General features: G+C 36.9%; 1 protein-coding gene across 2 annotated transcripts; it reads left to right on the top strand.

Annotated features, from left to right (window-relative positions):
• The first annotated feature begins 2,274 nt into the window (after positions 1–2,274).
• On the top strand, positions 2,275–25,610 carry golim4a (golgi integral membrane protein 4a). 2 transcript variants are annotated; one of them, XM_079621141.1, is made up of 17 exons: positions 2,300–2,358; positions 2,433–2,853; positions 11,433–11,507; positions 11,803–11,852; positions 12,096–12,149; positions 12,288–12,438; positions 12,573–12,655; positions 14,216–14,299; positions 16,018–16,173; positions 16,283–16,522; positions 17,629–17,873; positions 18,096–18,169; positions 19,037–19,101; positions 19,904–20,095; positions 20,358–20,426; positions 20,517–20,603; positions 24,118–25,610. In XM_079621141.1, exons 2-17 carry the CDS (start codon positions 2,667–2,669, stop codon positions 24,250–24,252), a joined length of 1,947 nt encoding a protein of 648 aa, XP_079477267.1. In that variant the 5' UTR covers positions 2,300–2,358; positions 2,433–2,666; the 3' UTR covers positions 24,253–25,610. The 2 variants fall into 2 exon arrangements, with proteins under 2 accessions (XP_079477266.1, XP_079477267.1); XM_079621140.1 differs by having other exon boundaries at positions 2,275–2,853.
• The last annotated feature ends 1,353 nt before the right edge of the window (positions 25,611–26,963 follow it).

Genomic DNA, 26,963 nt, shown 5'->3' with positions numbered 1-26,963 from the left:
CCCTAAATTCCGAGCATCTATTCAATTTGTATTATGAGCCGAACAGGATGGCCTCTGTCTTATCAAAAGACATATTGTCAATCAGCCAGTTGTTTACAGAAGATCGCTCAGAGCTCAGGTTACTCTCTAGAGTGGATTGTTGTTTATGAGACATTAAAAGTGCAGAGTCACCCGTGTACAGAAATAGTTCACATGAACAGGAGTCTGCCATAACATTATGTTAAAAATAAGGATGGTCCTAGAATACTTCCTTGTGGAACTCCACATCAAACTATACAAGGGTCTGACAGTACTCCAAGACCACCAATTGTTCCCTCCCTGATAGGTAAGATCTAAACCATCTACAGGTGGAGCTGTCTGCCCCCATGGCCTCAAGTTTGGCAATCAGTCTGTCATGATTCACCTTTTGAAGATCCAATAACACCATTCCGCAGAGATTTCCATTATCATTATATGATGTTTGATAAATCAAGCACAGCATCAGTTCAGACTGGCCACGTATATGCATAGGCTGTCAAATCGCTCCAACCACTACATTTCTCCTATTAGACGGGAGGATATATATACGAGGGACTACTGCTCGGTACCCTCCCGCCCTCACCCCTATAAGTATCAAGCATTTTTCTGTGCACCTTCTGGCTGTCGTCTCTTTGTTTCAGATTACCAAGGCTTTCAAATCCTAGCTGCCATGGACATCATCGTCAAGAGTCAGTCATCCTCCTAGCCAAGCTACAGTATAGACGTCCCGGGATTTACTGCTACGTCTGTTAAAACTGTTTTGTTTAAAGACATTACTAAACTGTCTTAATCCATTGAAGTTTCACCCTATCAATATTAAAAAACCCATAGGGAGGTTGAAGATTTGAGACCAGCTGTTCTGCTATATAAGTGAAGTAAATATTAAAATAATTAGCAACCTCTTTCTTATTGAAATTTAGGATACCCTTAATTGTTAGTCCTGTGTCAACTTCCTTTCTTTTGTAATACAAAGGATGTTATGACAATATGTTATGTCTCAATCTTGCATTTTCAAGGGGAACATTTCAATGAATGTATATATGGACACTGAGGCTGTCAGTCCCTAACATCTTCTTTTTGTGATCAACAGAAGAAAGATGTCACACAGGTTTGTAAAAAACAAAAGGGTACAGATTTTACTCCTTGGGCAACCTGAGGTTTATAATCGCTGATAATAAATCAGCTCTAATGCTCAATAGGGTTTTTTATTGTTAAGACTTGTTTACTCAGAGAAACAGTTGGGTAACTTTCAGAACATTTCCTTCAAATGTAGAGCTGAGAGAAGAAGAGAGTGAGACATCTAAAGAACTAAGATTAATTAGACACAGTTAAACTGAACAAAATGGTTTTGTGTAGAAGATCCACATCATATTTGCCCCCTGCTGCATTTGTCTACAGTCAAAGTGTTTTATTAATTTTGAATAAATCTCCTTCACTCTTTACAAATCTTTTATAATGTCTTTTGTGATTGTGCGTGACTTTAAAAGTTATATTTAGTATCAAAAAGCCTGTTGAAAAGATGTAGACATGGCCTTGCCAGATTGTGTTACAACAACAACATGAATGCTAATGACTGAATATTAATGACTTCATTCAAGACTGTGTGATTGTATGCAATGTATTCAAAGTGTTAAAAAGTTTGGAACTGACAATATTTTTTCAGCACTTTCTTTTTTTGCTCACCAAGGCTACGTTTATTTGACCAAAATACAGTAACATATTAATATTATGAAATATCATTACGATTTAATATAGGCCTATTCTATTTTATTGTGTAATTTATTCATGTAATGGCAAAACTTGAGTTTTCAGTATCATTAATCCAGTCTGCAGTGTCACATGATCCTTCTGAAATAATTTTTAATATGATTTATTGCTCAAGAAGCATTGCTTCTATTACTATTAATGTTGAAAAGAAAACAGCTGTGCTGGTTAATATTTTTGTGGAAACCTTTATATTTGATTAATAGAAAGTTCAAAGAACAGCATTTATTTGAAATAGAAATGTAGGCTACTAACATAAATGCATACTGTCACTTTAGATACATTTAACGCGTCCTTTCTTTAAAACAAATCCCTGACGTGTACGTAATGCTATATTTACATATAGGCCTACACATACCTACCCTGAAAAGTGGTCTAAAAGTGTCAAAATGATCCTAATTGCGAATTTCCTTGCTTTCTGCTTTCGGAGACCTTCAGACACACGCCCCTCCCATTAGAGCGAACATATTTTGATTGACATGGACCATGACCAATCAAAACAATGGAATGTTTGTGAGGGGCGGGATTTCCTTCAGCGCTGGATGAGCTGCAGTTCTAGGTGACACGTACCGAAAGGTGCGATTAGGCCTCTCTAAACTTCAGATACTTATTTAAAAAGGCTGCTTTTCACTGTGTAAACATCTCCACAGAGCTTTGGCTAAGCACGAGGACCAAATACAACCGGATTCGTTACTTTCTTTAAACTGTTGAATGTATTTGGAAAACTTGGGAAACATTTCAGATATATATGTCGTTTGAGCAACAGTCCAGAAATATAATGTTTCAAGAGGAATCTCGGAGGGGACAGAGTTGTTTCTATACTGAAGAGTGAAGAGAAAATCATTCCCAGGAACGTTTCTGTGGAATCCAGGAGAGGAGGGAACATGGGCAACGGCGTGTGCTCCAGGAAGCAGAAGAAGATTTTCCAATCTCTCTTACTGGTCACCGTGGTGTTCGGGATGATCTATGGTGGGATGGTGTCTTATGAGATGCACAAACAGCTGAAGAGGACAGAAGAGATGGCCCTGAAATATCAGCAGCACCAGGAGTCTCTTTCCGCTCAGCTTCAAGGTAAAAACACACGTCGTCTTGGTGACGTCACAGTGCAAGAAACATTCTCCCAAACTTTGGCAACCTGAGCTCTAAAATGTAGTTTACTGTGAGTGATCTTGCAGGGTATCTTTTGCTTGTGGTGTTGTTGCCTAATGGTTTAAGATCTAGAGAGGTAATCGAAAGTTTTAGGTTTAAAGCACATAAAAGAATGTCACATGACAATCCACAAAATGCATTGAATACATTGACTGATATTTCTTGTGTCTAGACCATTTAATGAGAATAGAATAGAATTCAATAGAATAGAATGTGGTAACGTTGTCTATTGGTTAAAGGGATAGACACGAGGATGAGTAAATTATGACAGATTTTTAATTTTTGGGTGAACTACCAAAGAGCTGGGCTGGTAACCAAAAAATTCCTGAAAAGTTTCAAATGACATATAATGCCACAAGCTGTTAAATTGGTGACATGTTTCTAAATGTTTCATACCTTTTATCTTGAGAATAGAATAGAACAGAATATAATGCAATATATTGGGGTGTTTTTTCTTGTGGCTTTAGGCCCCCATGAAATCATAATAGAATATTGCAGTATTTATTATAAATGATTTATCTGTGCACATAATTTTTTATTTTTTATTCATGTGTCCTCCTCCTAATCTTTAATCACTTCTCTGAAGTGTTTACTGGCACGAGGGTGGGACAACATGCACTCACATGACATAACAGCAAAAGCAAACAACAAAGATCCAAATGAATTTCCCATGCATGGACAAAATCAAATACAGCCCTACATTTTTACTTGTTCAAGAAGGATACTTCACAATAGGGAAACTTCCGTTGGATGCTGACTTTAAACCAAAGGATTGTTAGATCAAACCATATAAAATGATTCCATATAGCAATGTAATCATCTACATGACACTTGACTGACACATATTTAATGAATACGGTTTGCAAACCTTTTCAAACAAAGTGTTTTGCTGCAAAATCCAAACTTTGCTGCAATTCACACAGAACTTGAAACTGATCAAACTGGCTGTTAAGGTATTGGAATCCTAGAAATGTTTGAATGTTTTTGTGTGTAGATACTGCAGTGATTCCCTGCAGCTGGGGTTGAAAATGCTCATTTTTATGCAGAACATTTTGTTTCAACCTGTGCCTAAAATCACAGTCTTTCATTGTCCCAGTCTTACAGAGATTGGCTTCGCCGATTGTCTGCTTGTCCAAGCTCAATATGCTAGCTGCAAAAAGGGTACAACGAAATGGCCCTTGTGTAAATACAAATATATGTTAAACTGTTGGCATTGACAGATGAAACTATAGTTTTATTACTTTTGCAATATTTGGTTGCATGCCACATTTTCTGTTCCGTTCTTCTCAAATGTTTTGAGTTTGGAGGGGGTTTTGTGTGTGCATGCAATCATGTATGTTTGTATTTACTGAATACACATCTGTTCCACTAGTAATAAGACTTTTAGATCACTATTATTAGAACAAGAGTGTCACTGTGGCACCAAGTATCAGCGTGAGGGACTGTTTCTGAGAAATGGCAGATATCAGAAGTGTTTGAGTTTTACTGGTTATTCACTTATAAGCTGAAATGTAACAATGTTTGTTTAATCAATGGCTGATTCTCAATGGTTGATAGCTAATAATGTACCCCTGTTGTAATTGAATGACAACAAATGAGACTTCAACAAAATAGATTTAATTTAAATGCTCAACAATATATATATATATATATATATATATATATATATATATATATATATATATATATATAATAACTATATATATATATATATATATATATATATATGTATATATAGCTAGAAGGCAGTCTTGAACAAATATGATTAAAAATTGTTTTTAGAAACATATTTATATTTATATATTTGTTTAAAATTACCTGGGGTAAAAGAGTTTCCCTTTTAAAGTGTAACGAGACACTGCGTCTGGATAATAATTATAAATAAAATATTTTAAGGTAGGAAAATAAACAAATTCATGTTTTTGTTTATTCAAATATAAAAATATTTTCAATAATAAAATAATTATTAATCATATTTTTCGTTGTCAAGACAAAGATCTGACATATAAATATAAAACAATTAATTCTAAATGACGGATTAATCATAACTAATTGTTTAACAATTATAAAATTAAACAATAAATAAATACATAAATATTTTTGTACAGATATAAACATTTCTCTAAAAATATATTAATCATCATAGTTGTTTTTGTCAAGATCTAAATTATATAAATATAATAAGTATTATTATTCATGCTATGATGAATTGTATAATAACTATACAATAAATATATTAAGAAAGTCTCAGATTTCAACTGTAACCACCATGGTTCCCTGAGAAGGGGTTTAAGACCCTGTGCCTCGATCTACATAGGGAACACCATCAGCATTTTTTATTATTATTATATTTTTTGAGTTATTTAATTTTATAGTTATAATATAGTTCATTATAATTTCTGAAAGCCATTAATAATATATTTATTTATTAATTTATGTAGTTCAGTAGTTAAGATCTTGACGACAACAAATTATTAATATTTTTTTGGAAACACTTTCATATTTGTAAAAAAATATTTATGTGTTTATTTAACTTCATGCAGTAAGCGATTTACCGTAGTTTTTTTAAATTGTAGAACTGTTATATAATTCATTGTACATTTATAATAAGTTGCTTTACATTTATTATATTTATATATGTCAGAATGTTTTTCTTGATAATGAAAAATATGATTAATAGTTAAGAAACTTTTTTATATTTGAAAATATTTATATATACAAAACATGTATGTAAGATTTAATTCATTATTTGTATTATTTATAATTATTATATAATTAATTATGCTAAATTATGCTTAGTAATTTATAACAGTCATTATAATACTTGTTCTATATTCATTAAAAAATAGCCTTGGGTCCTTGAGCTGTGCTGCTTATTGCACAAACGATTTTACTTTTAATTGTTATTGTAAGGGGGTCATGTGATTGCTGCCTTCTTTGAGTCTTAATCACTGCACAGTCTCTTTAATCAGTATAATAAGTACTTGACGTGTCTGTTATGTAATGATGAATGTAATAGGAGGATACAAGACAAGAGGCAAGGGGTCGGAGGATGCATGCCATGACTTCACTGTAATAATGCAGTTCAACGAACAGCCCACGCTGCTGGACAAACACAAGTATGGGGAGGGAAGCCTCTGCCAAGCTTCATTTCCTGAGGCATTTCAGATTTTGCTGGTGTAGCTCATGTTACGTGTAAAAAGAGCAGACGGGTCAACCTTTTAATCTGATGCCATTAGAGAGAAATTAAGAGGGTCGAATGTGGCACTTGATGGGTCAGTGGTTCACACAGTGGAGGAAGTCTTAAAAAATAGCTCAGCTTACTTTACCTTCTGACTATGGTACTGTAAAAGATGCTTGTTGTGAGGAGATTGTGTTGGGGTATCTAGATTTTATATATATATATATAGCCTATATATTTAGCACTGGTGCTTTGTTTGCATGTTAACAGCATGCTATACTTTTTGTTTGCACAATAAACCCATGTCAGAAATGTACATCTTTAAATGTATATTTTTAAAAACATGACCTCTACAGCCATATAGAGTCAGACAGATGTTTTGTGTTCATTCTGTTTCTGAGTTCATTCCCCCCTCCGCTCCCAGATGTGCGCTTGATTCCATCTGCGAATTAATTGCTCCTCATCTATCCTCAGAGTTTCTACTGTTAGGTGATTTGAATTACGACATGCTTAACCCTACAAACAATTTATTATCTAAGCTCGATGCCCTAAACCTTATGCAGATAATCAAAGAACCCACTAGATACATCCTGAAATCGGCAGACAAAGGCACTCTCATTGATATCGCCCTAACTAATCTACCCACTAAATTCTCGTCCGCTGTTTTTAGTCAGGACATTAGTGACCATTGCCTTATTGCATGCATGCACAATGGATCAGCCATTAAAAGTCCTCCCCTTATCTTATTCAAACGCTCCCTAAATCATTTTAGTGAGCAAGCTTTTTTATTTGATTTAGCTCAAGTGTCCTGGAAGAACATTGAACTTATCCCTACTGTGGAGGATGCCTGGTTCTTTTTTAAAAACGCCTTTCTTGCCTGCTTAAACAAACATGCACCACTCAAAAAATTTAGAACTAAGCTTAGATACAGTCCTTGGTATACTCCAGACCTAACAAACCTAAGCCAACACAAAAACACCTTGTGGCGTGCCGCATTAGCGTCGAAACATCCCCATGACACGCAATTATTTAGGGAAGCAAGAAACCAGTACACACAGGCAGTTAGAAACGCTAAATCTAGTTTTTTCAAACAAAAATTATCTTCCTGTGGTACAAACAATAAAAAATTCTGGGACACAATAAAGTCTATGGAAGGTAATAACACTTCTGCCCAGCTGCCCACCGCTTTAAGATTTGAAAACACTGTCACCACTAAAAAGTCAGACATTATAGAGAACTTTAACAAACACTTTGTAAGAGCTGGACACGCTTTCCATCTGGCACCTTCTGTCACAGCTATAAACCCACCACAGTCCATAGTTCCCCCAGTCAGTCAGCCACTCTTTTCTTTTGCCCACATCCAGATAGTTGATGTTTTGACGGAATTACAAAATCTCGTTCCATCCAAATCAGCTGGACTGGACAATTTAGACCCCTTATTTTTAAAATTGGCTGCTCATGTTATTGCTACACCCATAACTGCCATTTTTAACCTCTCTCTTGACACTTCTTATATCCCGAAAGACTGGAAAGTTGCTGCTGTAATCCCTATTTTCAAAGGGGGAGACAATTTAGACCCCAATTGCTACAGACCAATTTCTATTCTACCCTGTCTTTCTAAGGTTTTTGAACACCTGGTAAACAAACAGATCACTAACTATTTTGAATCTAACCATAGCCTATCCGATATGCAATCGGGCTTCCGAGCTGGTAGAGGGTGCACCTCAGCCACACTCAAAGTCATAAATGACATCATATCTGCTATCGACCGCAAACATTACTGTGCAGCTGTTTTTATAGACCTGGCCAAAGCTTTTGACTCCGTCAATCATACCATTCTTATTGGTAGGTTAAAGAGTCTGGGTCTTTCAAATCACTGCCTTGCCTGGTTCACTAATTACTTCTTAGATAGACTCCAGTGTGTCAAATCTGAGGGCTTGCTATCTAGCCCACTGGCTGTCTCTACGGGGGTGCCACAAGGCTCAATTCTGGGCCCCATACTCTTTTCCGCCTACATTAACGACGTGGCCCTGGCCGCAGGTGACTCTTTGATACATCTATATGCAGATGACACTATTCTCTACACCTTCGGCCCATCTATGAACACTGTACTAAACAACCTTCAAGCAAGTTTCAATAGCATACAAAATTCATTCCGCGGACTTCAACTACTTTTAAACCCTAGTAAAACCAAATGCATGATTTTCAATCGATCTCTCTCTGCACCTTCATACACAAATCAAATTTCTACTTTGGACGGTTTTGTTTTGGAGATTGTTGACACTTATAAATACCTAGGTATTTGGTTAGACTCTTCTCTCTCTTTCCATACCCATATCAACAAACTCCAGTCTAAAATCAAGTCCAGGATCAGTTTTCTTTTTCGTAACAGAGCTTCTTTCACCCTCCCTGCTAAACATGCTCTTGTGAATATGACTATTCTTCCCATCTTAGACTTTGGTGACGTGGTCTACAGATCTGCTTCTAACACTCTACTTAGAAAGTTGGATGTACTATACCACTGTGCTATATGCTTTGCCACCAACGCCCCATTTAACACTCACCATTGTAATCTCTACACACTCATTGGTTGGCCTTCCCTTCACATCCGACGTCAAAGACACTGGTTCTACTTCATATACAAATGGTTCTACTTCATATACAAAATTATTTTAGGCAAAGGCCCTACCTACTTGAGAAACTTAATTTCGGTAGCTTCTCCCTCTCGCAATCTACGCTCAAGTAGGTTCATCTCATTAACCACCACCAATGCCCGCACTTCCTTCGGCCGTTTTTCTTTTCAGTTTTCTGCCGCCAATGATTGGAACGAACTCCAAAAAACTTTAAGGCTTGAATCTATTGTTCCGTTATCCACTTTCAAACGATTGATAATTAACCTACTGTCACACCATTGTTCATGTTAGCATTATCATTTTCCTCCTGTGTAAACTAGAGCAATTATTATTTATCATTTTCTCTCTCTGTACTGTTACTTGTTAATAATGCAAACTGCACTTTACTTTCATATAGTTTATTCATATAGTTATTTTTCTGCATTAGTCTAGTTTAGTAAAATCACTTTTTCGATGTTGGGTTGTGCAAAACTATATATTTTCATGTATAATTAAGCTGTATAACTCAGCCAATTTAATGTCATGTCAGCATAGGACACATTCTTTTGTTTGAAAACACACATGGAGCATTACGTGGGTTTCAAGACACTGTCTCAAAGACATAACTTTCATTGTGCCATATGGTGAAAAAAATGGCATGGAGATATGTGTGAGATGACATCTGAACACATTTGTTTGCACTTTTGCATAGACCTGTAGCTGAAAGATAACCAATATATTTATCAGCTAAATTTAAATAAACTTTCATATTGCACAAAACTCATAGACCTTTGGATTATGCATTTCAATTTTAAAGGTGCTGTATGTAACTTTCTGACTGTACTAAAGCATACAAATACCATATGTTTAACTTTGCAGAGATTTAGTAAACATGCTGGGTTCACATACTTATATGAAAAATGTTTCTCTGAAAAACAATGCTACAGACAGTTATTTTACTTTTAAATGTGCGTTCCGTGTCGGAATGTCAGTTATTGTTTCGGTCTGTGTGATCCCGCCTACTGCCAATTTACCCAATGGTATTTGACACGTCTTGTTCACTCAGATATACATCATTGCTTTCGTTGCACGAGTGCCCACTACTGGCGGAACCCTTGAAATGTGTTTAAAAGGAACGCCCTAACCCTTTGATCACTTGGAATCTGCAATGGACCTGATTTATTATTTACAGTTTTTTTCCCCTTATGAATTTAGTTGTGTCCCAAATGATACGATACATTATGCACTTATACACTATGTATTTATTTATGCACTATGTACTCAACCGTGTAGTGTATATTAACTTTATATGGTTATTTTGTCAATCACCGAGTCTGATAGGGCCTCCCCCTCCGCTACGTAATTAAAGTTGCGACAGTGCATGAAGTGTCCAGTCCAACATTTCGTTTTTCGGTTTAAAAAAGTGCATTATCCGGGTATTTAAAGTGCACTTTTTCTTTTTGGAATTTTCTGTGTGAACACTGTTTACACTACAAAATGGCATAGAGTGGACAAGTGTGCAAATTTGAACGCACTTTTTGTTTTATGCACCATTCTAGGCCTGTAGTTTACATGTTGAGTAGACTCGCTCCATCTGTCAAAATCGAGGGGTTGAGGGTCTGTCCAAATAAATTTCCCTCGTCCACTTGACGAAGTTTAACGCACTTAAAAATGGCAGTGGGGATTCCCCTAAGTACTCCTAAATAGTATTCGAAAATAGAATTAGTACGTCCCAAATCGTAGTATGTTGAAATGAGTCTTCCAAAGATACCCGGATGGTCTACTTTTTCCAGTCAAAATCCGAAGTGCAGATCCGTTAACACTCTAACAGATAATATTGCCCACAACCCATTGCATGTTGGACGAGGATTCGATTAGAACTACAAACAAGAGTCAAAAGTGTTAAAAAACTACAGACATGGAGTATGCGCGAGTCCGGCGGTTATGTAGAGAGGTTTAGATAAAGCGGTTTAAGTGATTAATTATCAGTTTCTAACCTGACGAAAATGTATTTATTCAATGTTGTCCACATTATATTGCATCTGCAGCAAGCATTGTGAACTTTTGTAAAGATACGTTTAGCCATTCACTTTTAAATGCATCATTATATTCAAATTGCAAACACATGAGGATAGTCTCCGAATGAACGACCCACGTCTGGCAGATCAATGTGCTACAGCATTTCTCTCCGAAACGGTAGGACATTAAATTAGGTTGAATGGAAGATTTTAACTGTGACAAAATGATTGACAGGGCAGTTTACGGTGACAGGATGCACGTAACTAAGCGACAGAGCTGTCCGTTAAAGATGACGATGTAGTATATCCCAAAGCTTGCCTACTCTTTTGCTACACACTCAAAAGTATGCAATTATTCTACATACTTTTAGGGTGTAGTATAAGTAGGCAAATTGGGGCGCAGCATTTGTCTAAAAGTGGAGTTAAACGCAGCGTTCTATTCTTCTGCGATCCAGAATAGCAGCACTGCTGAAAGGTTTGTTAAAGCTGCGCCCTCTACTGTACAGGCGTGAATTTGCATTTCTTTCAGCCTGAGGCTTATTCATTTCACTTTAAGTGTAAAAGGACCTTTACATTTGCCAAAAATATAACTATTTTGTTTGTTTGTTATTAAAAAACAACAACAAGCAAGCCGCCAACACTGGTCAACACCAATGCATAAATGTATTTTTCTCTCTTTCTTCCTGTCAGTTGTGTACGAGCATCGCTCTAGGTTGGAGAAGTCTCTTCAGAAGGAGCGGGTTGAGCATAAAAAAGCCAAAGAAGGCAAGTTTGTTTATTATATATGACAACATCAGTGACTAATTGATGAAGAGGAAATGATGAAGTGTAATGACATCCTGTAGCTTGCATGATGGATAAACCGGTGCAGCCCAAAGCAGCTATGTTATGCCAGAGAAGTGTCAAGTTAATAAGATCCTAAGAGTATTTAGACTTGTAAGCCACACCTAAAATGTATGCATGTCTTTGCAAAATAATATCATGTAATGGTTAATTAATTGGCATAATAACTATTGTATTTGTCTCTGGTGTAATACTTGTTTTTGCCTTTTCCTCACAGATTATCTTGTGTATAAAATAGAGTCTCAGCAGTCTCTCAACAAAGAAAAGGTATGTTGTTTTGAGAGCTACGGCATGAATAATGATTTTGTTGTAACACTAGATGATATGCAGGGAAGCTAAGTTTTTCGAGAGAAAACATGCCCCGCAGTCAAATACTCATCTGGTTGTTTGTATGCAAACCAAAAATTTCTCGAATATCACAGCCCTGTGGCTTTCCGGCATGGCATTTGGAGAGACATGATGCCATGCTTACAAAATGACCAGGTTTGTTTGTATTTGTTTTGTTTACAGCAAGATGCCAGTGTCAGGTTTAATTCTCTGCATTCCCAGCATCAGATTTTGAAGGTCAGTTGGAAAAACTCATCAACTGTTTTAAAAATTATGTTTTGTGATGTACTGTAAAATGCAGTATGTCTTTTCTTTCCACGGCAAACACAGATAATTCACTGTTGTGTGTCTATGTGTGTGTGTGTTTACCATCAGAACCAGCATGACGACCTAAAAAAGCAGTATTACGAACTACAAGAGCGACATCAGCTACAAGGAGATGAGCACAACAAGGCATTAGATGAGCATAAACTGAGACTTGGCAAGCTTCATCAGACCAAAGAGTCTGAGATTTCTAAGCTCAAAGGTATCATGTTCTCGCCGTCTTTCTCTTAGCAATACCACCCTGGCAACCATCACAAAGACTCTAGCATCATGTTGCCTACTGGTGTCTTTATGGTGGAATTAAAAGCTGCCTCTCTCATTCTCTTTCTTTCCCAGAGAATGAATTTAACCTACGTGAGGAAAACAAGCAGTTGAGAAAAGCTCATCAAAACATCTATGTGCAACTTCAGGACACCAGGGTAAAACCGAAAAGACCTATGGATCATTTTAGAGCAGTAGTACAAAATATGTTTTATGGTTGTTATGGATAATTAAGCCATGCGTACTGTTTGCCACATTAAAGGGGTAAATCTTGTGAAAATGTCTGGTTATGGCAGCCCCGAAATTCACAAACAAACAAATAAATACAATTAGAATATATATTTAGCATGAAGAAACGGAATCATATTTCAAGACCATTGATATATTTTTTTTATGTAAAAAAAAAAGAAAGTCAATAAATAAATTAATTATTTATATCTCTGGTACTGTATATTTAAATATAATGTTTATTAACCAACCATATATAATGTAATATAATGTTTGTTTATTTTAAATATTCTAAATGACATCACTTCAACAGATATTGCAATGATGCAATTGTTACCGTTTTACCGTGCTTATAATTGAAATTAAAAAATGACAATTATCAGTTTAAAGCTGCAGTCCGTCGTTTTTCCTCTTTGTCGCCATCTCTGTTCGAAATCTGCAATTGCAGTTATTCGCGGAATTATTAACTGTGCGTGGGTAGTAAATCGGCATGAAACAGCGCGGATGAACACAATGTATTGAGGAGAACCTGTCGCTGCCGCGTCGCTGTGGATACTGTACTGTCATCAGCAATCTCAGAGTATACTTTTTGAAAGTGTCAACATTAGAATTTTCATCGAAAAATGTCATCTGAACAAGTAAGTAACATTCACTGTTGTTCTGACCAAATTCGGGGGGTGGGGGGGAAGCATTGCAGTAGGCTATAGCATGCTGATTAAATCTAACGATTGCTTATATCACGTCAAAACGTGAAAAATATATTTTTTCTGAAGTCCGAAGTCTTTGGGTTTTACAACTGGTGAATCTCCAGTTGTCACTGGTGATTGTCGCTTTAAACTTTCGGGATCCGCCATACCAAGTGCTAAGCTAAATCTCCACCATCATCCACACACGCTATAATAGCCGACTAGCCGAGACTCCTTCTCTCTGTGTACAGAAGTGACGTAATGACGCAAAGACATGCTCGAAATTCCTGTGGAAATCCACCAGTACCACTAGAATTAAAATCATTATTACAAGCTTACCGTTTTGAATCGAGGTTAGGCAAGCAGATCGTTTTGAACACTGTCTGGTTACGTTTTTTTTCAAAAATGTATTTTTTGATATTTTTAAACCCAAAAAAGTGCCGGACTGCAGCTTTAAATAATATGTGATTATTTTATCACATTACAAAGGTAGACATTGTTATGATTCTGAAATAATTTCACAGTGCAAAAAATTTATGGTCCTTAAAAATATACTTTTTTATGCAATATATATATTTTATTAAAAATTTTTAATTTTGTGAAGTGTTTTTGAACATTTTCATAAAATTCACCTAATTAGAATTCAAATTTAGTCTTAATTTCCATGATACATTTGATTGCAGATCAGGCAGTTGTACTTCTGATGATAATAATTTAGCTTTATCACACAGTCCATACTAATATTTAGTGTGGTTATCCTGAATGCTTGTATTTGAGCTTTGCCTGTGATGGTTCCTCTTGTAGCAACAGCACAAGAACCTAAAAACCAGCCACGACCAGATCGTGTTGACCCTGGAGGACCACAAGAGTGCGCTAGCTGCGGCACAGGTTAGGGTGTGTGTGTGTGTGTGTGTGTGTGTGTGTGTGTGTGTGTGTGTGTGCATGCGGTTTAAGCAGGTGCAGAAGTGTGTGTGTTGTTCCATTGCCATGCAGAGCATATCCTGTGGGAAAGACAAGTCAAGTTTCACAGAGCTCATGCAAGCAGCAAGCAAATAGTTTAGTGTAATAAAATTAGATTATTGCATGCATTTTCACACTTATTAGAGCATTGTGTCATTATCTTAACGTATGAAACGCTTACTCTAAGTTGCAACAACTAAGTTGCTTCTCCTGTGCAATTTAGGAGTGTTATTTATGTGGCTTCATCCCAAATCAGTCGCCTAGGTTTTGAAACAGAGCTAATGTGTTTTATTATATTTTCTGCAAAGCACTGCATAGAAGTAGAAATGCTCTCAGAGTGAAACCAGCGCATGGTCCTGCTCATTCAGTTAGACTGCAGTGCTGCTTATGCAAGCTTGTCAGACTGGACTACGCCTGCGTTTCAAGTCCTGTCGCATTCCACAAGGCCATTGTGATCTCTTGCACACACTCCCACTCTCGTTTCTCTGAACTTCTTGCCCTTGTTTAGCATGCTGAAATGTGCATGACTCTGATAAGCCATACACGCTGTACTTCCTGTTCACTCGCTCTTTCTCTGTGGCTTTGAGAAAGCAGATGTACAGATGCTCGTTAATTAGAATTGTCATTATCTGCTTTCCCAGGATGATCGAGAAGGATCCTGGGAGGAAGTGATATTTTCCTTCCATATGCTGGCAACACTTGGCATTCAAACAGAAAAGAAAACATGTACCCTAGTGAAGGAGGATTGGGAGAAAGGTTAGGTTAGGATTGCAGGATCTTAGGTATGAGTTGAGGATGAGTAAACAATTGTATGATTTAAAAGAATAGTCTTTTGAAGTCATACATTTGCGTTGTGTGACCCAAATTTGAAGTCTTTATTTACTTTTCTTTGAATAGGTGCAAGAACAAAATAAAATGCAAGGGTTAGGGTTAGGGCTAGTCAAACTACAAAGTTGATGTACAAGAACCTGCAATATTTATTATCAATGACATTGAACATTTTTAAAGACCTACATTTAAGTTCAATCATTACCAATTTTGAAACCAGAACAAAAAATAATATGCTTTTGAACATAAATCAATATAATATAATGTGAATATAAATAAATACATTGAAAGCCATGTAGTTCTCTAGTATTCTTTCAATTAAATACATTTTGCTTTAAAACAAACTTTACTTTCTAAAACAAAATCTTTTATTTTAAAAGTATAAAGATTAAATGTGTATTAAATATCAAATACATAAATACATTAATACCATATTGTTTTTTTCTTTTTATCAATTAAATACATTTTGCTTTAAGTTCTAAATGATATGATTAAATTAAATTACGGTAGTAAATAGCATGAACACCTTGAACACATTTTTTTTTTGTCAAAATAAATAAATGTTGCTATAGGTTCTCAATTCATTTTTCAAGTAATTATGCAATTATTGATATAGATTGCACTAGTTTTCTTTCTGATGGCCTTTAATCTCTTTCTCTTCTGCCTTATGTCAGGCTCTTGATTTAAGCTTGCTGTGTTTGTTTCCTGTTTCAGCTAACCACCAAACCATCGCTTATGTAACTTTTCACCAGTGTATATTAAGCCTTTACTCTGATGTGTGGTGTTGTACTGATATAGTGGGTCTCGATGGGTTCCAGGTTCAGGTGGATGAATATAAACAGCTGAAGGAGACGCTCAGTAAGATGCCCAGTCTGAGACATGCCGCAGGGCAACCTCAGCAACATGAAGCTGTCCAGCCCGTCCAGAACGAGAACGCAGAGGAAAACAATCAACCCCAGGATGCTCAGCCGGAGGTATTGAAACTGTTTATCCACCATGCATTCAAAACTGAGGTTTTCCCCCACTCATGTCACTGGTTTAAATGGTGGAGAAAGAGATCCGTTTCATGTGGATCTCCCTCAGGTGGAGAAACACCACGAGGACGAGAAGCCGCAATCGCACCACAGGGAGGAGGTTGGCGAAATGGGAGGAGCCGAGGAGAGGAGGAGAGAGCTGGCAGAGGAGGAGATGGAGCAGGCGGGGCAACCTCAGAAACTAGAGGAGGAGTTTGATGTGCCGCATAATGAAGTGGAGGAGGAGGAGCCACAGGTCGACCAACCAGATGAAAACGCGCTAGAAAGGGAGCAACGTCACGTTCAAGAGGTCAGAACTCTTGCGACATGATTCTGAATGCAAACATTAGATAAATGACCAATGAACTAGTATGGCTACATTAGCGTTCAAAAGTTTGGGGTTGGTACTCCCTAATGTTGCATTTATTTGATCAAAAATACAGAAACAAATGTCATATTGTACATCATTCATATTACAATTTTAAATAACTATTTTCTATGTAAATACAGTACATATATTTCAAACTGTAATTTATTCCTGTGATGGCAAACCTGAATTTTCAGCGTCAATATGCTATTTTCATTATCAATGTTAACAACAGCTGTGCAGTTTAAAATAGTTGTGCTTTTATTTTCGGGATTCTTCTTCATTTGTCTTCACTCTCACTTTTGATCAATTTAATGCATCTTTCCTAAATGGATGCATTCATTTCTTTAAAAATAAACATACACACAGACCCAAAACGTTTGAACGGTAGTCTAGCATAATAAGCTGGCTACCTAGACATTTTTAGCCAATTGGTCAGAAAGACAAAAAACAAAACAAAAATTTTAAATGCTTTTTTATCATGTATTAATTGAAAAATTCTTTGCATATGCAGATTTCAAATTGTCTTATGCATAACTCTTAATGTGACCCACAACCATAACGTTAAAACCAGTGACGGAAATGCCGTAAATATTCATACATTCATAGATGTATACCAGTTTCCTCTGTCGCTGAGTTTTTCTTGTGCGACGGAAGAGTTCTGCACTAAGACTCAATAGGGCGCTTATATGGAGAGCGAGATGATGCTTTTAATTGTTCCTGCATCATTTGAAAGCCTCATCACATACGTTGGTACGCTTACGTTGTTACCTAAGCAACCCATGCAGATCGGTTGGTCATGTCTGGAGTGGACTCACAAATCTAATTTGATCACTTGCAATTAATAGTGCCGACAGTCTGCTTGAAAAGATCTGATTTGAGAAAAAATCTGATTTGCCTGCAGTCTGAACATTGTTTTCATTCTGTATGTTTTCGTCTTTATTATAAATATTGAGATGTTTTCTTAGCCAGTCCACTTCCCTGCATTGTCCTCCAACATTGAACTGATTTCCCATTGTAAGGCCCTCATTCTTGTGTTCTGCCCCCAGGTGGCGCCAGCGCAGGTGGAGCGGGTGAAGTCTGCATACGAACAGCAGCAGGAGCAGCAGCGTCTGGCTGCGCAGCTGGCGGAGGAGCGCAGACAGTTGCATCTGCGTCAGGAAAGCCGGCAGAAACAGCAGCTGCAGCAGCAGAAGGAGAGAGAGGAACGATTACGTCTGCAGAGAGAGAGAGAGGAACAGCTGAACAAAGAAGCCGATCTCAAAGAGCAAAAACTCCAGCAAGAGATGCTCCGGTCAGAGGCCCTCCCTCGAGTTATACAGTTATAAAAATAAATATATATCAAAAACAGTAATAATTCGTAATTACATGTATTTTTAACAATACTTTTTGTAGTAATGAAGAATGGTCATTTGTGCGTGTTTATTTGCTATTTTACTGTTCTTGTCACAGTGATCTAAGGCAGGAAACTGCAATGATTTGTTTTATAAATCCTTTTATTTTCTGTATTTACCAGGAAAAAGGCACAGTATGAAAACATAGATGCTGATATAGTCCAGGGAGAAGAGCCACAGATAGATGATGAGAAAGGTGACAATTTATTGTGGTTTGTCGTGATAGCAGTGCTACTTTTTACTCGTGGTGTCTCAAAGTGATTTCTTAAATGTTTGGTGCAATTTTAATATCTGGGACCAGTTGTTCAAAAGTAATCTGATCGGATTGGATCAAATCTTGAAAACTGGTTGTTGAAAAGGAGAAAAAGAGGATTCTGAAATCAGATTAGATCACAAAATCTAATCTTGGATGCCAAAATAGATTGGGATACGTTTGATTGAAAAAAATCTGGATTATCCTGATCCCAGCAGAAGGGTGTATTTCAGGAGAAAATTTTTAATAAAACTTTAAAACTGGTAAAAAAATACAACGTTTGTATAATGAAATATATATATGTGACCCTGGACCACAAAACCAGTCATAAGTCGCGTGGGTATATTTCTGGCAATAGCCAACAAAACATTGTATGGGTCAAAATTATATATTCTTTTATGCCAAAAATCATTAGGATATTAAGTAAAGATCATGATCCATGAAGATATTTCGTAAATTTCCTACCTTAAATGTATATAAAAAATTAGTATATATATTTTTTAAATCACTGTATATAAACTACTTTGAGACAATCATCAGAGATGAACCAGACAAAAGTATTTTCTAACAATTATTGCATATTTGTTTGTTTTTATTCTGGGTCACATGAGGGGCTACGGAAACCCTTAAGGGACATGGAGATGGGAGGAAAAATTAATATTTTATGCTTTTGTATTCTCTCGCAAGTACCTGATCCTGGATAGCAAAACATGGGATTTCCAAATCTAGATAGTTTTGATCAAGATTCAACTTTTTGAATAACTGAGCCCTGCTGAGGATTATACTTTTGTATGTCTCTGTCATGTGTAGAGGAGAACTTGCACCATGAGGAGCCAGGGCTAGATGAAGAGGACCATGCTCAACACAAGGATGAGGTGTGTTCCCTTATGATATTATAAACACATATACAAGCACCAGTATTCATAAAACATGGCTTGATGCTTACTTTTCCCTAGGAGCACATGTGCTCCTAAGTTTAAAAATGTTGGAAAGCATTAAAAAATGTATCAAATAATGTATATTTCAAAAAGTACACTAGGTTTTTAAATATTTCTGCTTCAAATTAAATAATTCTGTAATTATAATATATATTATAATGTTGGACTTTAATTATAAACAAGCTCGAAATACACCGGGACTCTTATTTTGAATTGTTTGTTTTACTAGTGCTGGCTCCTTTTTCAAAAAGATGAGGGACATAAAATATGCACTCATACAACAATCTACAACATGTTACAATTACAAAAATAATATAAAAACCATAAAGTAAACATTGTCACAATTTATAATAAGCAATCTATTTGCATAAATCCTTAGTATTCATTGATTGCGAACTGCACTGAAACCGAGAACCTGTAGAATGCACAAAAGCTCAATTATTTGACTTTAAACATACAGCGCTCATATTTATTTAATTCAGTCATCTCCTTTTGAGATTTAATAATCACATTAGGCTGTATCATGAGTCCATTTTTTTCTGTCCCCAAATTTAAAATAATATATTACATAATATAACAAAAAATATACAAGACTTTTTATGACCTTAAATTTCATAAAACTGCATTTGAATTTTTAAAGCATTTTATTTTTTGCACATGCTGTTTATAGTTGCAAATGTGAGTAATGTAAGCCATTGTGTGTGAACGTGCACTGATGATAAATACGTCAAACTTACAGCGACCTGTAGGAGCGGATGTTGATCCAGAGGACGACCCCAACAATCAGGGTGAGGATGAGTTTGAGGAGGCAGAGCAGCAGCGGCATGCCCATGAGGAAGAGGAGGAGGAAGAGCCAGCACCCGTAGGCCACCCCAACATGCACCTGGCCGTAGAGAATCAACACCAGCCGCCTGCTGAAGAGCAACTGGTGGTAAGCAACCGGTTCTTTGCAGCTGAAAGGAGTCTCCTAACCAGCAGACGTGACATGTTTTCAGCATGATGTTTAATAAGTGTGCGAAACGAGATTGTGGACCAATGAGTCTTCAGCGTTGGTGGACCTATAAAGCATTTTTTTTTATAAAAACAAAAAACAGACTTACAGTGATTTAGTTTGGGAATCTGACTGTTGCCGACATCTAGGGGATATGTATATTATGCAACTGAGAATGACTGAAGTTGTGTGTTTTGTGCAGATGGCTGGAAACCCAGACCAACAGGAAGATGCCCTGGATGAGCAGTACCAGGAAGATGGCGATGATGAGGTCGGATAACAAATGCAAACACACACACACAGTCCTAAAAACAAAAAAAGAATGATTTGTTCCCTGATCGAGATGGCTTTCTCTCTCCAGGCTCAAGATGAGCCGGTTGAAAATCAGAAGCATAAGGTGATGCGAGAAGAAGAGGGAGACCCGTATAATGAGGAGAATGGAGAACAGGTACAAAATATTTATAATTAGTGGCTGTTCAGAAGAGGGTTGCTGATCAGACTTATACCTGGACAATGATGAAATATCAAGCTAGCTTTGAAAGCATGAGATCCCACCCTCCCTTCAGAGCGTCTCCAAAGCCACGCCTCCTTCAAAACACATGATCACAACTCACACTGCAGCGTCTGCAAAGCATCACGAGACAAGAGAAGAGACTGCGTTGCCTCATTGACTCATGTCTCAAAGCACATAACTACAATAATAATGAACATAAACAACTTGCAGAGCTCTACCTGACTGTTGCAGATTAATTTTGGCATTGATATGGTTGCCATAGAAAGGCAGAAATTCAAGTCTGAGGATGTGAACAGCTCCAAGTAGAACGTCACGGGTTGCCATCTCTTAATTACTGTAGTTACGACAGGGCGTGAACGCAGCATGAGCTCGTTGTTTTGGTTCAGGAGGAACTGTAAAAGGCGGCTGCTGTTTGTTTGCGGCGCTCAGTGTCTGTCTTCAACTCTGCATTGGCTCATGGAACCCGCTGATGGTGTGTGGAAGGTATGCAAATACATACATTGACAGGCAGGTAGGACATCCTATTATTGTATTCGGACCGAATCCAATGATTGGACGAACATTTTTTGGTCCTGAGACATCCACAGAAGATATATGTGCATTTGTTTTATATTTAGACCTCTTTTTATTATTGATTGCTATCAGGATGTGAAGTGAGTTTCAACCAGTTTAACAAAAAGTGTTTTATGAAAAACATGAACTATCCTAGCTTTAAGGAATGGACCAGAATTTAATAGTGACTTGACCCAGGACTAAGCAACAACGCAGGACAACTAAAATGAACGTTTTAATATGTGTAGTGTAGTGGAGATTCTTAGATATTAAAAATGCTGTTATGTTAGAGGCTAAGAAATTATTAACATATTTAACAAAAATAACCTCAATGCCAATCAAAAAGTGTCCTATTATACCTGTATTCACTCTATATACTTCAAAAGTGTATTTTTTTTTTTGGAAGAAATTTATTGAGCATGGATGCATTAAAGTGATCAAATAGTAAACACTATTTCAAAAGTGACAGTAAACACTTTGACAATGATACAGAATAATTATTGTTTGATCTTTCTATTCATCAAAGAATTCTGAAAAAAGGGCATCACCGTTTCCATAAAAATATTAAGCAACACAACTGTTTTCATCATTGATGATGATAAGAAGAATAAATAGAAGAAGAAATATTTTATGAATGTTTTTTAAAGGATCATGTGACACTGAAGCCTGGAGGAATCATGCTGAAAATTCAGCTTTCCCAACAGAGCAACACATTTTAAAATATATTAAAATAGAATTTTGATCCAATAAATACAGCCTTGGTGAGCATAAGAAACTTCTTCCAAACATTTAAAATCTTACCGACCCCAAACTTTTAAACAATGCTGTATGCATATTTTAATATACATTAAAGGTGCACTGTGTATTTTTTAGCGAATTGCAACCAACAGAAATTATGGTGGCCGACAGAAAAAGATATCATCATCTGAGACCATAGATGTATACACTAGATGTCGCCTTGGGGTTCTAAGCATGCGTCAAAACTGCCACCATCTTGGAACAGGGGTCTTGTCATAGGAAGTAGATAGATAACGCTGCTATCTCCACCTGTACTTCGAATTCATGGATGATGCCGGACTTTTGTGCATGATGATTTATGGTGATTTTATTTCCGTTAGACCTTTACCTACATTGATGCTGATGCATTAAAGAGGAGGGGCTCCCCTGTTCCATGGTGGCGGCTCTATTGACGCATTCGTTCCAATGATTTGCCGTAGCCAAGGTGACATCTAGTGTATATATTATCTATGGTCTGAGACAGCATAGAGTAGCCAGTTAAGCAATGAGGTTTCTAGATAAATTATGAAATTAGGTTACCTTAAGTATTCAGTAAAACGATATGTTATTTCGAATATCATTGCTACTTGTTCATCATTGTGTCAGTGTTTTATTCGCTGACTTAGCGAGCTTCTTTGCACAAAGAACAACATAGTGACGGAATGCGTTTGTCCGTTTAGGGCTACTGTAGAAACATCATGTCAGCGCATTTCAATGTAAGGGGACCCGCGGTGTATGTAGATAGAAATGGCTCATTCTAATGTAATAAAAACATAACGGTTCATTAAGTAAGGTCTTTATACACCACTGAAAACATAGTTCCGTTTATGATCTTGCATTTCTGTCAACAGATCCTCCTAAATATTTGTTAATTGTAGTGTTCATTTAGTTTCTTGTCAGAAATGTAGAAGGCAGGACCATGACTCTCTAGTTAAGCTGTCTGTTCCAAGACAACAATTTTATGGTCTCTGTCACTGTAATGTATCACAGAGAGTTATGTAGTGCTTACGTGTGTGTACGTTTTCACTTATTCTTTTGTACAAGCTGCCACTGTAACTGTAGACTGGTGGCAGTGCCACAGTTGGGTGAGTCAGATCGATTGCAAAGTCCTCCACGGTGTTCAGTTACTGTCACGAGTCCAGCTCCACTTTAAACATCCATCCTCCATTTTCACCTCATCTCTTAAGCCCCTTTCACATAGAGCGCTGATCCCAGAAAATTGCCATAGAATTGCTAGAGGGCCTTCTGTGTGAACGCAAACACGTCCCAGGATTGATTCCGGGATGGGGACCTTAACATTGCTTGGGATTAGTCCCGGAACGTTCATGTTGCTGTAAATAAACAACAAAGTTTGCACATCAACATCTAATGCCTGATCAGCTGCCATGTTGTTTAAAGAAATGCAAACACTTCCATTGTTGTACAACAACACTACCGTTTTCGACGCGTACATTACACATCACGTCTTTACGGGATGTGTGTGTGAACGCACGCACAGATTCCTGAACATTTTTGGTACTGTGAATGAACAAATAAAAACGATCCCGGGACACATTATCAGTGTATTTTCCGGAATCTCTGTGAAAAAGGGGCTTTAGATTCACTCAAAATGGAAAAGTCTGTCAGAATTGACCCACCTTCATGTTGGTCCAAACCCATAGCTGTGTCCGAAATCGCACACTGTATAGTAGGTACTACATTTGGTTACATACTTGAAATGCACTTAGTATGAGAGTATGAATGTGTGAAGTATGAATGAAATTCTACCATGTTGTCACTGTCTTGTGACCTAAGATGTCAGTTGTTTATTTACTGCCATTTTCAAACCCTCTCCTGTGGCCTTGTGGGATAGTAAAGTGTCCAGTGGATGCACACAGTAGCAGGTCATCTGGGTACTTTTCAGCTACTGTTTCATGAATACTATGAATTCAGACAAACCTTTTTTTGCCTACTATATTGGCATATTCGGATGCGGGGCATCACTTTATTTCTTCTGTGAAAGAAATTTGAGGTGGTTAGTAGCAAACGAACAGACTCAATGCCTTGTATAGGTGTGTCTAACAAACATCATACTTGATTATTTTTATATAAATCTGTTTTTTTGTGTGTATTTGTACAGGAAGAGGTCAGAGGTCAGGTTGTGAAGGAGGATAATCAACTTGCCCAACATCACAATGAGGAGAATTATGAGGAAGAAGAAGAGGAGGAAGAAGGCAACGGGGATCAACCCCCCGTTCGCAGGGCAGAAATGTGAAGCGATTGAAAGGAAGGACAGCCATTCGCTGCCACGTTTGGATTGGGTTTCCCACACCATCCTCTTAAACATTGTGCCGGGAGATGGCTCTGTTGGGTCGTTCTGATGAATAGGAAATCGGATTTTCTTCCATTTTTGTGCAACTCTGAATCCGAGATGCACCACAACGCCCAACCACTTACAGAGCAAACACCTGCTGTCTGCCTTTACCGTGCGTCTGTCTGTCATTTCTTCTTCTAAGGAGCAGTGAATATGTTCAGTTTAAATGCTGTTATATCTTGCGTTTGATTTCTTAGGCTGGATGAGAATCTTAAAGCATAGATTTCAACCACCAGAAACTCTTGCACTGAAACATTTGCCATTTTTATTCAGTTGTGGCTTCACATACAAGAAATATTCCAAGTTTGAAGTAAACCCTTTAGAAATAATAATATTTTAAGTTAAGACTGATCTTGATGGAGAGGCAGCGGTCACCAATCAGCCTTAAATCCTCACCTGGTGTTGCCCAAACTTGTTGAGGAAAAATGCAACGCGTAAATATTGTATCATGGGTGAGTTTGGCAAGGTGCTTGGGTCAACAGATGTCACTACAATAATGTTTACATGTGATTCAAGCAGATAATTGTAGTTGTTGAAAGTCATTTTTAAATGCTGCACTGTATGTGCTTATTTACCACACTGCTGCCTAAACATAAACCAAATTCATTTAGTTAAACATGATTTTTATTTGCTTTTCACAAAGTGCCTCGTAGACATTATAGGGAAAACTTCCTCAAATGCTGCCTATCTTGCCAGGATGATTTGGTTCCTGATCTCTTTGTCGAATGTCTCTGTTATGGAAAACTATTTGCATTGAATTTGTTCTCTTTTCTTTTCAAGTCGACCAGCCAACTACTTTTCTAGTATAAACTAGTACTAGTGTTCTACGTGCTACTGGACCTGGTCCTCAAGTCTTTTCGTTACTGTTAGTCTTTAACATATGACATTAGACAGCAGAGAAATGAATGGCACATTGGAAATTAAAATGAGAATTAAGAAGAGACATTATATTCAGATGTAGAATTTTGAATATGCAAAAAGTAAACAATGTTTGGATTAGCTTACTCAAAATGATTTGTTCTGAATGTATGCTAAATCACTACAATATTGAAAAATTTGTATTTATTTTGTCTTGTATTTACTTGTTTTTTTTATATTATATAAAATGAAATAATATTGTTTTGTCACCTTTTTTTATTTCCTGGGACGCATATGATTTTGAGGTTTATTAGTTGATATAATATTGGTGAAACCAGCTTTCCTGTTAAGTGTTAAGCTTTAATACTTTATTTTTAAAATAAATATATTATGTTTATAGATTTTTTTTTTCTTCTGTTCTGCAAGTGATTTACAGAGAAATATTTTTGTGCCGTTTTGTTGATAATGGCATTGTGAGCGGAATAAAAATTGGGGAAGGATTAAATGCTCATCTTTTAATCATGCACAAAGTCTGGCGGGTGTGCTGATGTTTGGAGTAGAGGAAATATCTCTTCGTCTAATTACATAAATGTAAAGATGAACCTAAAGCAAAAATAACAGAGTGCTCTGCTTTTATCTTGCAGTTCCTGGAAGGCTGATGAGATGCAGCAGAAGTGGCACAGAAGTAATGTGTAGATTCATGCCACAGTTCTGCAGTCAGTCTTAGAGAACCAGAGCCTTGGATGAAATAGTAAAACAAGATGGACTATAGATCATCCCAAAAACATTTTCTACCTCTCATTCTTAATGAAACGGAACAAAATTGGTCTTGGTACTTAGTGGTATATTATTTAGGCTGTATGATTGTGTATCTCTTTATGAAATAGTAAATGTTTTTCTTCAATACATATTGGCCACAATTAATGTCACCCTATGGCACCCTTTTATTCAATACTTTTTAAAAACTGCTTTTGCCAAGATAACCAAGAAGAGATTTTATATCTCAATGGGACTATCCTGTTAAAATAAAGGATAATAATAATAAATAACAGCTTTTGAGTCTTCTCCTATAATGCCTGATGAGATAGGAGAACACCTGACAAGCGATCAGAGATCATTCCTCCAGAATCTCTTCAGATCCTTCAGATTCCCAGATCCATGTTTGTAGCTTCTTTTTCTCTCAGCCCACTCATTTTCTGTAGGGTTCAGGTCAACGGACTGGGATAATCATGGCAAAAGCTTCATTTTGTGCTTAGTGACACATTTCTGTGTTGATTTTGATGTTTATTTTGGATCGTTGTCGTGATGGAAGATCCAAACACATCCCATTATAAGATTTCTAGCAGAGGTGGTCAGGTTTTACTTTTTTTTTTCATCTGTTGATGTAACTAACCCACCAGTATAGTTAACCGTGGGCATGGGGTACTTTTTTATCCCTGTTTGCATCAAACCCATCTGGTGGGTTAGTTACATCTGATCATAAAATCCAATCCCTTTTGAAGTTCCAGAAGTGTCTGACAACTAAATATTTCATTTCATAATCATGTTTTTATATGAGAGCAGGGGATTTTTTTTCTTGAAACCCAATAAAAATGTTGTTTATTTTTTAAGCTTTCTGGCCACAAGACCAAATTCAATTCAAGGCTCAAATTCTGATTATTTGGTTGTTTATAAGGGTGTTCCTCAAGGCTAAACACTGGGTCCTCTGCTCTTCTGTGCCTTAATGACCATCCCAAAACTTGCATGCTCACGCT

The sequence above is a fragment of the Phoxinus phoxinus genome (genome assembly GCF_949152265.1).
Source record: "Phoxinus phoxinus genome assembly, chromosome: 8".
Classification (NCBI taxonomy): Eukaryota; Metazoa; Chordata; class Actinopteri; order Cypriniformes; family Leuciscidae; genus Phoxinus; species Phoxinus phoxinus.
Note: the sequence above shows the minus strand (reverse complement) of the source record. Positions and strands in the feature narration are given on the sequence as shown.